At 40.8% G+C, this 15,515-nt stretch overlaps 1 protein-coding gene across 1 annotated transcript in view; it reads left to right on the top strand.

The window, feature by feature from the left end:
* GAB2 (GRB2 associated binding protein 2) overlaps positions 1–15,515 on the top strand; it is a 203,183-nt gene that overhangs the window by 119,048 nt on the left and 68,620 nt on the right. Inside the window, exon 2 of the mRNA XM_063444962.1 lies at positions 6,500–6,800. Within this exon, the coding sequence (XP_063301032.1) occupies positions 6,500–6,800 (301 nt within the window). The remainder of the gene's footprint in view (positions 1–6,499; positions 6,801–15,515) is intronic.

Genomic DNA, 15,515 nt, shown 5'->3' with positions numbered 1-15,515 from the left:
CGGGAGGGTAATCTATATGCTTAGCAACCTCTCTTCTGAGGTCGATGTTATGTTTATTACGTATTTGGTTTGGTTATTATAGATATTATATATTTTAGTTTTGTCACCACTGTAACCTAGCAACTGTCAATCTAGCTTGAGCCCTAGCCTAGCATAACCAGCAAACATGTACCGCCTGTTTAGACTGCCAAAAGCCAAGCTTAACCAACCCACTAGTTTGCCTAATATGTACTCTAATGTATGGATTAATCTTCACTATGCCTATACATACAAGCCTTGTCTCTCATCTCTATTACTCCCCTGAATAAGCTTCCCTGATATACTCTATGTACTCGCTTACTTAAACAAAACAAGCTAAACAATGTACAGGCATAAGAAATACAACGCGCTACCTTAACCAGTAAGGCTAATCTAATATCAATCATTTACACTTCCAGATACACTTAAAAAAAGAATGTATTATCTGCATGTAATCTCAACCTGTTTCTATTATACAAAAAATGTGCATTGTCTAGCAATTACCCTATGTCTTATCTATGCCATGAAGCTCAAGGAATGCCGTTGGGGTACCTAGAGCCCGTTGTAATCACTATATGCACTGCAAAAAAAAAAAATTTAAAAAAAAAAAAAAAAAAATTGCCAAACTTTTCTTTAAAGAAAACTGCCACTTTTATTGTTAATTTTAAGAACACTTTAATAAATATAATAAAAAATAATGACAGAATTAAGCAGTCACTTTTCAGAACCCTTTGATAAATATCCACTATTGAATTTCTGACATTTCATTCTTTACTGAAGAACCGTATGTCTCTCACAAACACTTGCACTGTCACATCACAAGCATCCATCTAAAACCAGCCTGCAAAAGCTGCAGGTCTCTTGTCTGCAGCCTTTGCTAGCCCTCCCCATCTAACCTCACCCAGACTTTTATTGGCTGTCCAATCACAAGCTTCCCAATGAAGCTCAATGAGAAGTCTTTGCAAGGCAGATTCTCTGGACAATTTCTGCATCTGGAGTTTATCCACTGAGCAAATGAAACCAGGAAGTAACAGGACCAGTTATCTGATTGACAGCCAGTGGGGGATGTAACGATGTTAATTTTATATAAATGCAAACGTCTACTGAATTCTGCAGTTTTTGTAAAATAACAAAAAAGAGCGCATTTCAGCAAGCTAAAGTGCTTAAGGCATCTTCAGTGTCCCTTTAACGAAAATCCCAAGAAGCGATGGCAGTTTGGTGACGGCATTTTATTTCAAGACTTCTTTTTTTTATTATTATATTTTATAAATTTAGATTTGTTGGTCAGGCTCGATGTTACCATTGGTATATTTACATTGCATGTTGTATTGATAGTTTCTAATTATATCTTCCTGAGAAAAAGCATGAGCTGTTTTAATTTTCACAAATGACATGAAATTGCTAACGACAGCTCTGCGATTACATTGGAGGTAAAGGCTGCATTATAGATGAATAAATATACGAGGCACCTTTTTCTAGCGTGAATTATAGTTTCATTATTGACATCGGTCATGCATTACAGTTGCTTCTGATAAGGAAGCGGCTAAAGCAAGTGTCTACTTTTAATACAGAGTCAGATACAATAAAGCTTAGAGGGCATGATTTGAATTTGTAGAACAGAACACTGAGAGGTGGTGAGAATATCTTTCCTATTGACCGCTTGCTGGGCATGCACATTCGGCTCAGCTGACGTCAGCAGAGGGAGCTGACGGCAGGGGAGAAGAGGTCACCAGCGCAAAGGGAGCCCGGCGCTGGAATAAGGTAAGCTGCTGAAGGGGTATTAACCCCTTCAGCACCACGGGAGGGGGACCCTAAAGCTGGGGGCACCCTCAGGGTACTATAGTGTCAGGAAAACTACTATAGTGATCCTTTAACAGAAAGAGTTGTAGAAAGCTGGACTGGCCTTCCAGTCTCTGTAGTAAGAGCTGTGTAGTTATATTGCTTGGGGGCCACATACAGAACATGTATTATTTAATTTTGGTGCTTCTGGAACCTGAAATTACCAAACTATAATATTTTAATCTAAAGTTGTTAGAAAAATGCTTAAATGGTTACACCAAGCAACATGAACACTTCTGTGCTTTGGTGCTCATGGAACTTGGAGTTTGTGTATACAAAGTTTCATTAACAAACCCTGCATATACAGAGAAAAATTGCAGCCAGGAATGTATGTCCACCCCCAGCAGCGTCATTTTCCAAGCTCCTTATATGGTCTGTTCTGAGACTAAAACGCGTAGGAGATGCTAGCGACGGACGCTCGATGGCGGCACCCCATGTGCCTCTCCATGTCCATGCCCTGTCTTCAGGATATCATTCCCACTGCAGCGAGGAGCAGTGAAATCACAGGAGGAGGATTGAGCTTCAGGGAATCCACGGGATCTCCGTTCTGCCTTTTTGTGGGGGAGAGGGTTGCGTCAAAAAAATTAAAATTTACCTTTGAATGGCAATATATAGTGCCGATTTTGCAGAAATTCTTCAAATCAGATTTAGTCGCAGTCAAAGTACTAGAAATTTGATGTTTAGATGTTTGTAAATATAATCTATATCCTTAGCTATTCTTAAGAAATGTCATTAAAAAAATAGGGCCAAAATATCATAAATGGTACACGACATGGGGACAGTTGGATCCTATCAATAGGCAAAATCTCTACTTTTTGTTTATGACCGCTATGGTGGGACTAGAATTAGTGGTAGAACAATATTTTTTCCCTTTCTTCATTCAGCTTAATGAAATGATCTGTCTTCAGTTTGATATTGTGATAGGAATGCCGTGGAGGTATGAGGATATGGGACTATTCCAAGAGCAAAGAGACTGCTCACTGTTTCAGGAAGCTGTCAGTCCCTCTTCAGTAGGTCGGTGGGTGTATGCACTAGGGAGCAAGCAGCCTGTCACAGCTGTCACAGGACACATCAGACCTGTCTCCCGTATATAGCCTTCTGTCATAACAGGGGAGGAAATCCCGCGCATTAAACTCCGTCAGAGAAAACACACATCAAGGGAAATGGAATCTTCTGAAATCTGACCGTTTAACTGAAAGAAATGTCACCTTTTTAAAGCTAATAATTCTTTCCTGGTATTATAAAACTGTTTTACAGGCGGCTGTTATGTATAAGCCATGTGTGTGTATTTGCATGCATTATGTGCATTCTAGATGTCTAGTAAAAAATAAAAGGAAAGTTTGTAGCATGGAGTTTACTTGTACGCTGCTCGGTATTCCGTAACTGAGCAGTTAGAGGCAAAGGTGCAAAAATATATGTGGCAGTGAATCCAAATATTCTCATTCTCTCTCTCTCTCTCTCTCTCTCTCTCTCTCTCTCTCTCTCTCTCTCTCTCTCTCTCTCTCTTACTCTTTCTCTTTCTCTTTCTTTCTCCAAAACCTCCCTCTCTCTCTCTCTCACCTCTCTCTCTCTTTTTCTCCAAAACCCCTCTATCTCTCTTTCTTTTTCTCCAAAACCCCTCTCTCTCTCTTTCTTTTTCTCCAAAACCTCTCGCTCTTTCTTTTTCTCCAAAACCTCTCGCTCTCTCTTTATTTTTCTCCAAAACCTCTCGCTCTCTCTTTATTTTTCTCCAAAACCTCGCTCTCTCTCTTTCTTTTTCTCCAAAACCCCGCTCTCTCTCTTTCTTTTTCTCCAAAACCCCGCTCTCTCTCTTTCTTTTTCTCCAAAACCTCGCTCTCTCTTTTTTTCTCCAAAACCTCGCTCTCTCTCTTTCTTTTTCTCCAAAACCTCTCTCTTGTTGGCCTTAACCCATGCTTCTCCTTTTTTCATGTATGATGTGATTAAATGCGAGGGGCCTGCGGTGGGTCCCGAAGAATCTCTATTGAAATTCTTGCACATGGGCAAGAAGCATGTGAGATATATGTTGAAAAGAATGAAGTGTTTCCTGCCATGTACAGATGGTTGGAGACTTACCTGGGTCTCCTGGGGTCTGGCTGCTCTTCAAACATTGCTAAAGTAGAGGTTCCCACTTCTGCATTAGATAGATCAGTTTTGTGGTTATCTAAGTGGAATTCATTGACCTTTACCACATTTTAGTGTTTATGGTCCTTAGATTGCCCATTTAAAGTAGATTTTCACTGTGTTGGAATTTGAATGAAAATACAGAACAATATATAATAAAGACTAATGATGGGCCTGGACTGCCCTTTGGGCAAACCGGGCAAATGCCCAATGGGCTGCAATGGCCATGGGCTGAGTCTCACAGGTAAGACCAGAGGATCTTCTCGCCAGTTCATGCGGGTTCGGCACAATCCAAGCACCATCCTTGCTGTGTACTTTCATAGGCATTTCAATCCAGCAGAGGAAAGGAGAGGGGAGAGGAGGACCCAGGGGAGCCTGTAGCTCCACCAGGAATGCTCCTCTTGCAAACTCGAAGCTTCTTTCCCAGTCTGGCCCTGACGCAGTAAAGATTCTATTGTTATTAAAATGTTGGAATTGACAGGACTGCTTTAAGTTCTCTGTAGTGTTTTTAAAAAAAAAAAAAAAATTGTCTCAGGTTGTCAAAAGAACTTGTGAGTGTTTATGGGCACAATCACTTGAGAGCCAACATAAATATCTCTTTTTTTTATTTTTTTTTATTTTAGATGAAATTTCCATAATTGGATGTGGCCATTTACAAATTGTCAAGATTTACTCCTAAGCCACGTATTCAAACGTCCCCTTGAAAACACTTTAAGTCAGCTCAAAACATCTCTCCTTTTGTAATTTATAATAGTAAATTCAAAAGAGAAAATAAAATGATTCAGTGTGAGGTTGGTGGGGAATTTAAAAACCACTATCTGTGAAAATGTTAAATTCTCTGTTGAAAAGATTTACTTGATTTGTTTTTACGTTGACGGAGAGCCCGCAGCTTATCTTCTGTCTCCACAAAAGGACGACAGAGAAATCTAAACTAGGGCTGTCTATTACTCCGAGGGCCAAACAAAACTACAGTTCTGAATCCTGTTCTGTCTGTACTGCTCCAAGCTTGCGTACCATTTCTTCACGGCATTCGTTGGGCATTTGATGTAACAAAGCTTCGATTTCAGTTTTCTAAATGTTTTTTTTTATTTTTCTCTGTGTCTGTTAAAAGCTTTTCCTCTGTTCTGCGTAAAGTATTCATCTAGATAAATAGATGGATTCTGTGCAATTCATGCAATGTTATATTAAACCCTCTGCAGTCACATAATAAGGAGTCATTAGCTTGGCACAATACCAAAGAGTTTTCTACTTCACACCATCCATCACGGCGGCTGACTTTCTTTCCCTCTCGCGCGGTGACATCGGCATTATCTGTCACTGGCACATTTTCTATTTCTGACATTTATTCTGCACGAAATGCACTATGGAATGAAAATATTATTTGGGTGCAAGCTGACAGGGCATTGAATCTTGTCGTATTTCCCGGAGAACTTATTGTACATGCTAAGTTGTTTGTCGAGGCCCCTGCGTGTTTGCAGATGTCTGACATGATGAAATGGTTTTCAAATTCAATTTTTTTTTTTTTATGGTCTCAGGAATATTTTGGATAAGCTGTGGGTTCCAGACCATCACCTACTTACTCTGGTTATACCCACTTATTGGTTATTTGACCAGCCAGTCCCACCAGTAGGGAGTTAGGGAGTACATCCATCTGGTTAGCTTTCCAAGCTGAAGCCTTGATTTTCTGGAATGTCTACATCGGTATATGCATAGACAACATTCACAACGGAATCGGTAATTTTGTAGGCATGGATTTCAAGGATGCAATAAAGTGGAGCTCTGTAAGTTCTGTTCTTTTTGGCAATTACGATTTCTCAAAATGTCAAATTTCCTCTTTTTTTTTTTTTGTACTGCGCACACAGTTACCTTAAAACCTCATATTTAATTTTAGATTTTGTAGCCGTGATCCCTGTGAACATTTGGTGTGAGTACTTATTTTCCAGAATTAGTGGATTTATTCATTAATCAGAGAATTTTTGAGAATTAAAGACCGTATTGAAATATGTTTGCGAAAGTATTCAGGTTATTAAGACCGTTTTTGTTTCTGGTTTTCAATTTGTCTATTTTGGTGTAGAAGATGCAATTCCACATTTAGTAAATAAACTCAAAGGAATCCATTTAGTAAGGAACTATTGAATCAAATTCTTGCAATGCAGGGCTTGCCATAGTAATTGCGGAACTAACCTTGTTAGTGTTGTGAACGGATTATGAAATCAGACTATTACAATTATGTCAACCCTCTAAATTCACTGCTGTTTCCCAACAGTTGGATTCTGTTGTGTCACTATTTTATGTAGTGTATTTTCTTTGTAGTGTTTTCATTTGTGTATTACGTAGGATCTTAGTAACTCATGATGACTGTTCTCCTTTAATTAATTTTATTCTACATGTTGTGTACTTTGAACAGTATAAAAAACCAGAATGTGATTTATAAATAATTTTTTTATTAATTTATTTTTTAAATATAAAAATGTGAACACAGTTCATATCTGGCATATTGATGATATATTGTCTCTTGTAGGCATGGAAGAAGCGTTGGTTTATTTTGCGAAGTGGTCGGATGAGTGGGGACCCGGATGTTCTTGAATATTACAAGAATGACCATTCCAAGAAACCTATTCGTGTGATCAACCTGAGCTGTTGTGAACAGGTAGACGCAGGACTGACCTTTAACAAGAAGGAACTGCAAGACAGCTATGTCTTTGACATCAAGACCAGTGATCGGACGTTTTATCTTGTGGCGGAAACCGAGGAAGAAATGAACAAGTGGGTCCGCAGTATCTGTCAGATCTGTGGCTTTAACCAGTCTGAGGAGAATGCAGGTAAGTCTACTGTTTTTATAAATATTATTTTATCTCTTTAAGTGCATGGAACAAAAGGGTTTTTGTTTCATCACAAAAAGAAATATGATACAGAAAGGATATTGCAATTCTTGAATCCACTACATAGTCTGGTAATGACCCATAAATTATTATGGAAAAGAGGAAATGCACTTTCCCCTAGGTGGCCCGATTTTAGGACCATCATGATTATGGGCACTGGTCCGGATGTCCCATAGCCAGGGAACTGACCTCAGCAAGCACTGTGCAGGCTTCTCACTAGATGTGTTTATTCTAAGTACTAGGGAGTTCATTCTGTGCTGAGGGCACTAGGTAAAATGTCACTGGCACACCACTTTAGGCCTTCTCAACCTACTGGCACACCATTTTAGGCCCACCAATATTGGTAAGCATGGAAATAAGAAATGTGGACTAATCCAGCATTTTGTGGGGTAAATAGGTGATTAACCAGCTATAGGAAAAACAGTACCTTTAAGGGCCGAGGCTTCCTTCTTCCTCTTCTAAAATAGCTGCTGTGAAGGAGCTCCCATACTCCAACTGAGTATCTACAACCACGCATTAACATATTTAACAAGGGGGTGGGTAAGACAATAACAAGCAAGACATTTCTCACCTGCTTGCAGAATTCATAATGTGCACATTTACCTGAATATGCAAATTAACAAGCCTGGCTATTCAGGTAGTGTATAGCTGTTTTAAGATCCTTACAACTGACCGATGGCGATGTATAAGCTCCACAGCCAAATCCACCTAGACAGGCCCATCTTATTTACAGGAATCTGAGTCTTTTAAATATACTACAAGATTTTAAATGGTGCTAGCTGCTGTGTCAGCAATTCCTGCTTTTATTATTTTATACCAAATACATGTTTATTTTAACACGTCACCTTACCTGGTTCCTGAGTTCCTGCTAAGAAAAACTTATTACAAACATCTAAAGGGAGGATCAGATCCAGTGTATCCCTTGGTGGAGGAAATCCCTTTACAGTCCAGAGCCGAACGTATGTGGCTCTGAAAAGTGTGAGTGAACCTTTTTTATTCTCCACATATTGTAAATAGGTTTCAACAGCATACACTATGTTGTTTTCTTGTATATATTATATATAGGGTCCACAGTTACTGTCTGTTGGTGAAAATAGGACCTATACAAGGTTTTAAAGGTAAAATATTCCACTGATTGTGCGCGTTCACCCTTTTTTTTTTCTGCTCACTAAATCCACCGAGTTGGTTGAGAGAAAATAACAGGACAGAAGAGCACACAAACATTTACCAATAAACAAATACATTATACAAATCCTGCAATTATAGTGGGCACAGGGTGGCTGAAACATAAGAATAATCTGGGGACCTACACATAAAGTGTCTGTCTTGCGCCCCCAGTGATGGTGACTACCGTCACGGCTGAAATCTGGTTTCAAATTTGGTGCACACTCCGCAGTCTGCTACAGTGTCAGTGTTTGTAGTCTTTATCGAAGTAGTCTGTTCCTGATTGAATACGGGTGGAAGTCAGAAATATGACTTGTATACATATACTAGCTATTTGGCTTGCATAATATATATATATATATATATATATATGTATTTTTTTTTTTTTTTCCAACAACCTTTTACACTTTTCAGTAGCCATATTTTGTGCTGCATGCGTGCTATTTTCCCATTGTGAACTACGTTTCATGAGTTTGTCGATTCATAGTGATATATCACCTTTCATTCGGAAGACATTTATGTTCACATATTGGTATAATGCGAGCTGCGGTATGTTTATTGGTCTAGAATGTAGACAGCATGTTGATGTTACTATAAATCCTGTCTGTTTATTGGTCTGGACTCTAGATCACGCTTTGCTATAGTTGTGAGACATGCTGATTGTTATTTTTCTGAAGCTTAGATCATTTCTGGAAAGTTCCCATTTATTTTGCTTGGTATGCGGACATTGTGTGTACTATAGACAGTTACAGAATCGACAGATGACACATGCTTTAAAGGAACCCCACCTACTAAATGCAACCAACTATATTGTTCTGTTTGTGTAAATTTCTCAAATAGAGAAATGAATTAGAACAGGCAATGTCTCCAATGTCAGGTACAAGAATCAGGTTTGTTAGGAGCAGCTGTTAGACATACTGTCAGTGCATAATTTACAAAGTCCTTGAAGAACCATCCATTTTACTTCACATTCGAACCCTAAGTAACTATGACCATTTTGTGTTTTTGTTTTTAATTGTAAACTCTTGACTTACGAAGTGAAAATTCTTGATTGAGTACATTTCCCTGGTGCTTACCATCCCTTGAAGAAAAAAAAAAAAGAAAATTTAAATTGTTTAAAACACTTTATTTCAAAATGTTCAGTGTCATTGTAGCGAAGGTATAATGAGATTGTTTGCATAACAGCGCATGTTTTATTACATCAATGTACCCAGAGCTGTAACCCTGCTTCCTTAGCCTGTGGAGGTACCCTTGGGATAATATGAAAGATAACGCTCATCACTGTCTGCCGCACTTTACCTGCGCATAACGTACGCTTTAGGTTTTAGTGGCTCTTTATGTATGTTTCACGTTTATACATTAAAATTCTTGTTTCATGAAATGAGAACCATGATTAGAAGAATGTGTCCTGTAGTTTGAAATAATGTCATTAATCCTAAACACGTGAGCAGGTCTCAGCCGTTTTGTTCCTATGAATACGTAATCTGTCTGAGAGGACAAACTACCCAGTGTTTCCCAGATTGCTTCACACGTGAGTGAATCATACCTCCACCGCTGCCCATTCTTCTGAGCGTGTCGTTGGACTTGCCCTTGACAAACCATGCGTGTGACACATGACTCCAGGAATGACTAGTATCCAGTCTGTGTCCCCAGGTTTAATGTAACTGCTCACAAGCTACAACTGGTATATACAAGACTCTCACATGAATTAATAAAATGCTCCTTCGCAAGACTGTCACACGATGGGCTTTAACTATTCACTTCTGCAGGGACATTCCGTCCTTAATCACTTTCCCTTCACCTTGTGCATTGCTGCACTGACCAAATACACAAGGACTGGCATGTAGCCCCAGATTCGTTCCATCATATAGCCCATGGGTAGGAAATCTTTGGCATTTCTAAATGTTGTGAACTACATCTCCCATACTACTCTTAAAGTGATAATGCTGGGAAAAGCATCAAGGGAAATGTAGCCTACAATATCTGGAGTGATGAAGGTTGCCACCACAACCATGACTGACTACCGTTGGGTAATATTATACTGGACATTACCTGGTCCTTATATTTTTATATTTGCCTCTCTATCTTCGGGCCAGATTATTCCAAACCCCCCTGTATCCGTCGGTTTCCAGGGCTCCCCTCTCAATTGATCATTAAATCCCTTGATCCAACATTGAGTATAGGGATGTTCATCCAGCTCTGATTAAAGCATCATGGAAAGGTTATTCTACAAGTATCTGAAACGTCAGGAGTTGTCTCAACTATACTAAGGTCAAATACAGGGTGAAGCCAATGCTAGTAAAGACTTCAAATATTGTTTACAGCTGTAACTTTGAGCGTAGAGATGAGATGGACTTAATATTCTTATAGATGCAGTAATTTAATACTGATATTTTTCTTTCTAAGAATTATATCCCATTAACTTGCTTCATCAACAGATGTTGGTTAGAAAAAAAAATAGAGAATAAAATGGAACATTAATGTGAGAGCAATCTATTAAAATAACATTAGTATAATTATCATTCTTTCCTTGATACCACAAACACCAAGTACATTATCACTAATCTTAATTTTAAAACCACTTCACATAAACACTGAGACAGAGAGATAAATAACACATCGTCTGTAGGTCTATGGCCATCTTACCTCCATAATTAAAAAATCACAAAAGTCTATTTACTTTCATTTTTAAGCAAAATAAATAAATTGCATGTAAAAATGTCAAGAGGGAAAAAAAAGTTATATTCCTCAATTTTGGAATAGTGTTTAAAGTTGGATAATTAAAAAAAACACTGCTCTAAGCATGAACACAAGCAGTAATTTAAACTTAATATTTTAGCACGAAGGACACATTTATGGCTTAGTTCTGCTTTGGACACTGTGATGGAGCTCAGTACTCAGCTTGAGTGTCTCAGTCAAGGGTTCCTCTCTTTCAGCACTGGAAATCTGGAGTGATTATAGCTATTGTAGCTATCTCAGCCAAACACTAGCCGAGACTTGGTTAAGGGTGAAAAATAACTGGTTTATTGAGAACAAGGCACACTTTTAAATACACGACTCCAAGGGGGTCCATGGTTTGACCAATGTAAATCCCACCCTGGCGTCTGTTAGTCCGGGAGATAAATGGATCTGTAACTGCTAAGCTAATTTTCCCACTGACTTTAGGGCATCATTACAATCAGGGCCGGCGCTACCGTAAGGCGGCCCAGGCGGCCGCCTTAGGGCGCACCGGCCCTGGGGGCGCAAAATCAGGCTGACCGGAAGGAGGGAAGCGCACTGCGCTCCCCTCCAACCGACGACCTATTGTAGCGTGGCCGAGCGCCCGATTCTGCGGGCGCGCGAGGGAGCACTCTCCCATGTGTGCTTCCTCTTCAGCTCCCTCGCGCACCGCATAGGGATGCCGGCGCCGGAAGATGACGTCATCTTCCGGCTCCGGTATCAGTATGCGGCGCGCGAGGGAGCTGAAGAGGAAGCACACATGGGAGAGTGCTCCCTCGCGCGTGTGCCCGCCTGCCAGCCTGCCTACCCGCCCACCCGCCCGCCCAGGAGCCCAGCAGCACCACTGGACCCCAGGGAATCCCTTCAGCACTCCAACAAGGTAAGGAGGCTGGGGGATTAAATTAAAAAAACAAACGTGTTAGTGTGAGTGTTTTTTTTTCTAATGTATATAAAATGTAATTTATTTAGGTACTGTGAGTTGGATTTATGTATATACTGAACATGGATTTATTTTGCATTAAATAGCAAAGAAACAACATGACAGAAAAGAAAAGTGTGAGTGTTAGTGTCTGCTAGTGAGTGTCAGTGAGTGTGTCTACTAGTGAGTGTGTCTGCTAGTGAGTGTCAGTGAGTGTGTCTACTAGTGAGTGTCAGTGAGTGTGTCTGCTAGTGAATGCTAGTGAGTGTCAGTGAGTGTGTCTGCTAGTGAGTGTCAGTGAGTGTGTCTGCTAGTGAGTGTCAGTGTGTGTGTCTGCTAGTGTCAGTGAGTGTGTCTGCTAGTGAGTGCTAGTGAGTGTCTGCTAGTGAGTGCTAGTGAGTGTCAGTGAGTGTGTCTGCTAGTGTCAGCGAGTGTGTCTGCTAGTGTCGGTGAGTGTGTCTGCTAGTGTCGGTGAGTGTGTCTGCTAGTGTCGGTGAGTGTGTCTGCTAGTGTCGGTGAGTGTGTCTGCTAGTGTCGGTGAGTGTGTCTGCTAGTGTCGGTGAGTGTGTCTGCTAGTGTCGGTGAGTGTGTCTGTGAGTGTGTCTGCTAGTGAGTGTCAGTGAGTGTGTTACTGTGTGTCTCTTACTGAGTGTGTTTGTGTGTGTATTAGTGAGTCTGTTTGATGTCTGTTAGTGAGTGTGTGTTTTGTAAGTGAGTGTGTATGTATGTCTGTCGCTGAGTGTGTCTGTCAGTAAATGTGTGTCTGTTAGCTGGTGTGTATGCATCTGTTCGTGAGAGTGTGTGTGTGTCTTCAGCACTTACCTTTCTCTAGCGCCGGACTCCCTTGGCGCTGGGGATCCCTCCGCCTCTCAGCTCCGAATGCTCTTGCCGCGCACGCATTGTCAGTGAGACATCCACTAGAGGCTGGATTAACCCTCGGTGAAACATAGCAGTTTCTCTGAAACTGCTATGTTTTCAGCTGCAGGGTTAAAACTAGAGGGACCTGACACCCAGACCACTTCATTGAGCTGATGTGATCTGGGTGTCTGTAGTGGTCCTTTAAGTGTGTGTGCATCTGCATGCACTGGCGTACATACCGCGGTCGCAGGGGTCACAGCCCTGCAACCCCTGCGACCAGGTGACCGCCGCCATGTGTTGCGGCCTCGGCCCGCGCAGAGTAAGCGTGGGGTGGGGGGGGGGCACGGATCAATTTGCGCACTGGGGCCCCATGGGTCATGTGTACGCCACTACACCTACCCTGGTGTCTGCCGCAGGCTGTGTGGAGGGGGCGAGGATATGAATGACATCATATCCCTGCTCCCTGTGTACCACACAGCGCGGCTGGCGCCCAGTGATGGGGCTGGGCTGCAGGACAGGACTCAAAGGAGCCAGACAGCATGCATCCAGGGGACAAGATTGAACTGATGTAAGTATGTAATTGTGTATGTCTCTGTATGTATGTATGTATGTATGTATGTATGTCTCTGTATGTATGTATGTATGTATGTCTCTGTATGTATGTATGTAGGTCTCTGTATGCCTGTATGTCTTTGTCTGTATGTTTCTGTATGCCTGTATGTCTCTGTATGTACAAATGTATGTGTCCGTATGCCTGTATGTCTCTGTATGTACAAATCTATGTGTCTGTATGCCTGTATGTCTTTGTACGTATGTGTCTGTATGCCTGTATGTCTCTGTATACCTGTATATATGTATGTGTCTGTATGACGGTATGTCTCTGTATGCGTGTATGTGTCTGTATGCCTGGATGTCTCTGTATGTATGTTTCTGTATGTCTATGTATGTATGTATGTGTCTGTATGATGTTATGCCTCTGTATGTATGTCTTTATATGCCTGCATGTCTCTGTATGCATGTATGTCTCTGTCTGTGTCTGTATGTCTCTGTATAATTATTTCTGTGTTTGTATGAACCTTATTTTAAACGAGGGTGGGGGGGCACCAAAAGGCATCTTCGCCTGTGTAACTAAAAATCCTAGCACCGGTCCTGATTACAATATAACCCAATACATATGAAATGACATATATAACACCCATATGTCTTATATCCCTGGATAGCTCTCCCTCTCTGCCTCCTTCAGCCAAAAGAGCGCCCCTGTCACACTCATGGTGTTGGATCTCTAACCATTTAAAGTCGTAGTCAGTCACCAGATGGGTGCTCTACTGCAGTGTTTCCCAACCCAGTCCTCAAGGCACACCTACCAAGGTGTTTTTTCCTTTTTTTACTAAAAACACCTACCAAGGTGTTTTTTCTTTTTTTTCTAAAAACACCTTAGACAAAACTGGGTAATCCTTAAATCCTGGACTGGTAGGTGTGCCTTGAGGACTGGGTTTGGAAACACTGCTCTACTGGATTGTGTCTGGGAAAGGACAGGAGGAAAACAAGGCAGTGTGACTTTAGCTCTTTAGTGACAAATGGGGGTGAATGTCCAAATAGACTGTCTTTCTTTTTCTTTGAGCTAATATATGTTGAGTGTTAGACTAGAGAAGCAGGGATCCATACTTTTACCTTTCATCTGTGCTTGGATGACGTCTGCAGCCATCATACCTGCCAAATATAGGGCTTCCAATGTAACTTCATGGTTTATAATTAGTCAAGAGTGGAGGGGGTGTATCCCACCGGGATTTCATGACTGCAAGCATGCTATATCCTGTACAGCTACTAAATTTGTGCCCCCGTCCGCAGAAGACTCAAGGACCTTTCTCTCATTTGGTTTCTCAATTATTTGATGCATCTTGCAGAACATCTACTGGATCTCTGAATGTAATGAAACAAACATACATTAAGGCTAGTTGTAGACGGTGATTTGAGTTAAAATAACCAGCCAGCAAACCCTCTTTAGATGTGCTATTTGATGTTCTTCACCATGTGAGAAGAGGCCAATCCATTTTAATCCACAGCATTAGATTACTGAAGCTAGAGATAAGAGTTTCTGCCATGGGTGAAGTTGCCACCGAGGATTCCATGGTACCCTGGAGTAAGTGAAGTTTGCATTTTTTTTCTCAGAGGGATTTTTGTATTGTGTGTTTGTTTTTTGCATTACTCCTAATTTTTCTTACCTGAAAGATCCATCAGTTAACTATGGTATGTTATGTGAACACATGAAAACAATACAGAACAATGGCCTTCTGACCTCGTTTTATGAAACCTTTAGACCTCTTAAATGGTTTTGTCAAAGAGACATTTCACACTGGGTTTTGAAATATCATGGTTTTAACTTGGTTGGCCTTTCTGTTTAACCCTACTTTCTTCTCTTCTGCGAACGCTTTTCATGTCTTTTATGATCAAATATGGTCTTCAGTTTGATAACCTCTTTGTGAGCTTTTGAGAAAAAGTAATTTTTTTGCAGTTTGTCTATTTACAAAGCTAAAATCCAGTTTATATTCCTGCATGCGTGCTGTGAATTATGTAATTATGGGTTTAAGGATAGTTAACTTTGAAAAACATAAAGGAAAAATATCTTAAAGGGTTACACGAAGCATCATAACCAACCACAAAGGCTTGTTGTAGTGATTATGATGACAAGAGTAACCTGGCACGGTTTCCGGGTAATGAGGCAAAGTGCTCTGCAAAGGTTTGCCCTCTTACCTGGCTCCCACCTGGAGCAGCTCCTCTGCCGGGTGACGTGCATCCGGCTTTTTAAGACCTGTGGAAGCTGGATGCCAATTCCATCAGCCATGCACTGGCTGGGAGCATAAACTACTCCTTGTGAAATGAATGCCCCTCTTTGCATTGAAATATGCACAGCATTGTCATTAACCAGCCTAGAACTCGTGTTGAGAATTAAATTATGTATGTGCATCTTTTTATAGAGCACATACAGACTCCAAACA

The sequence above is a fragment of the Pelobates fuscus genome, chromosome 1, assembly GCF_036172605.1.
Source record: "Pelobates fuscus isolate aPelFus1 chromosome 1, aPelFus1.pri, whole genome shotgun sequence".
NCBI classification, from domain to species: Eukaryota; Metazoa; Chordata; class Amphibia; order Anura; family Pelobatidae; genus Pelobates; species Pelobates fuscus.
The sequence above is the reverse complement of the archived record's forward strand: the minus strand, read 5'-3'. Positions and strand labels throughout refer to the sequence as shown.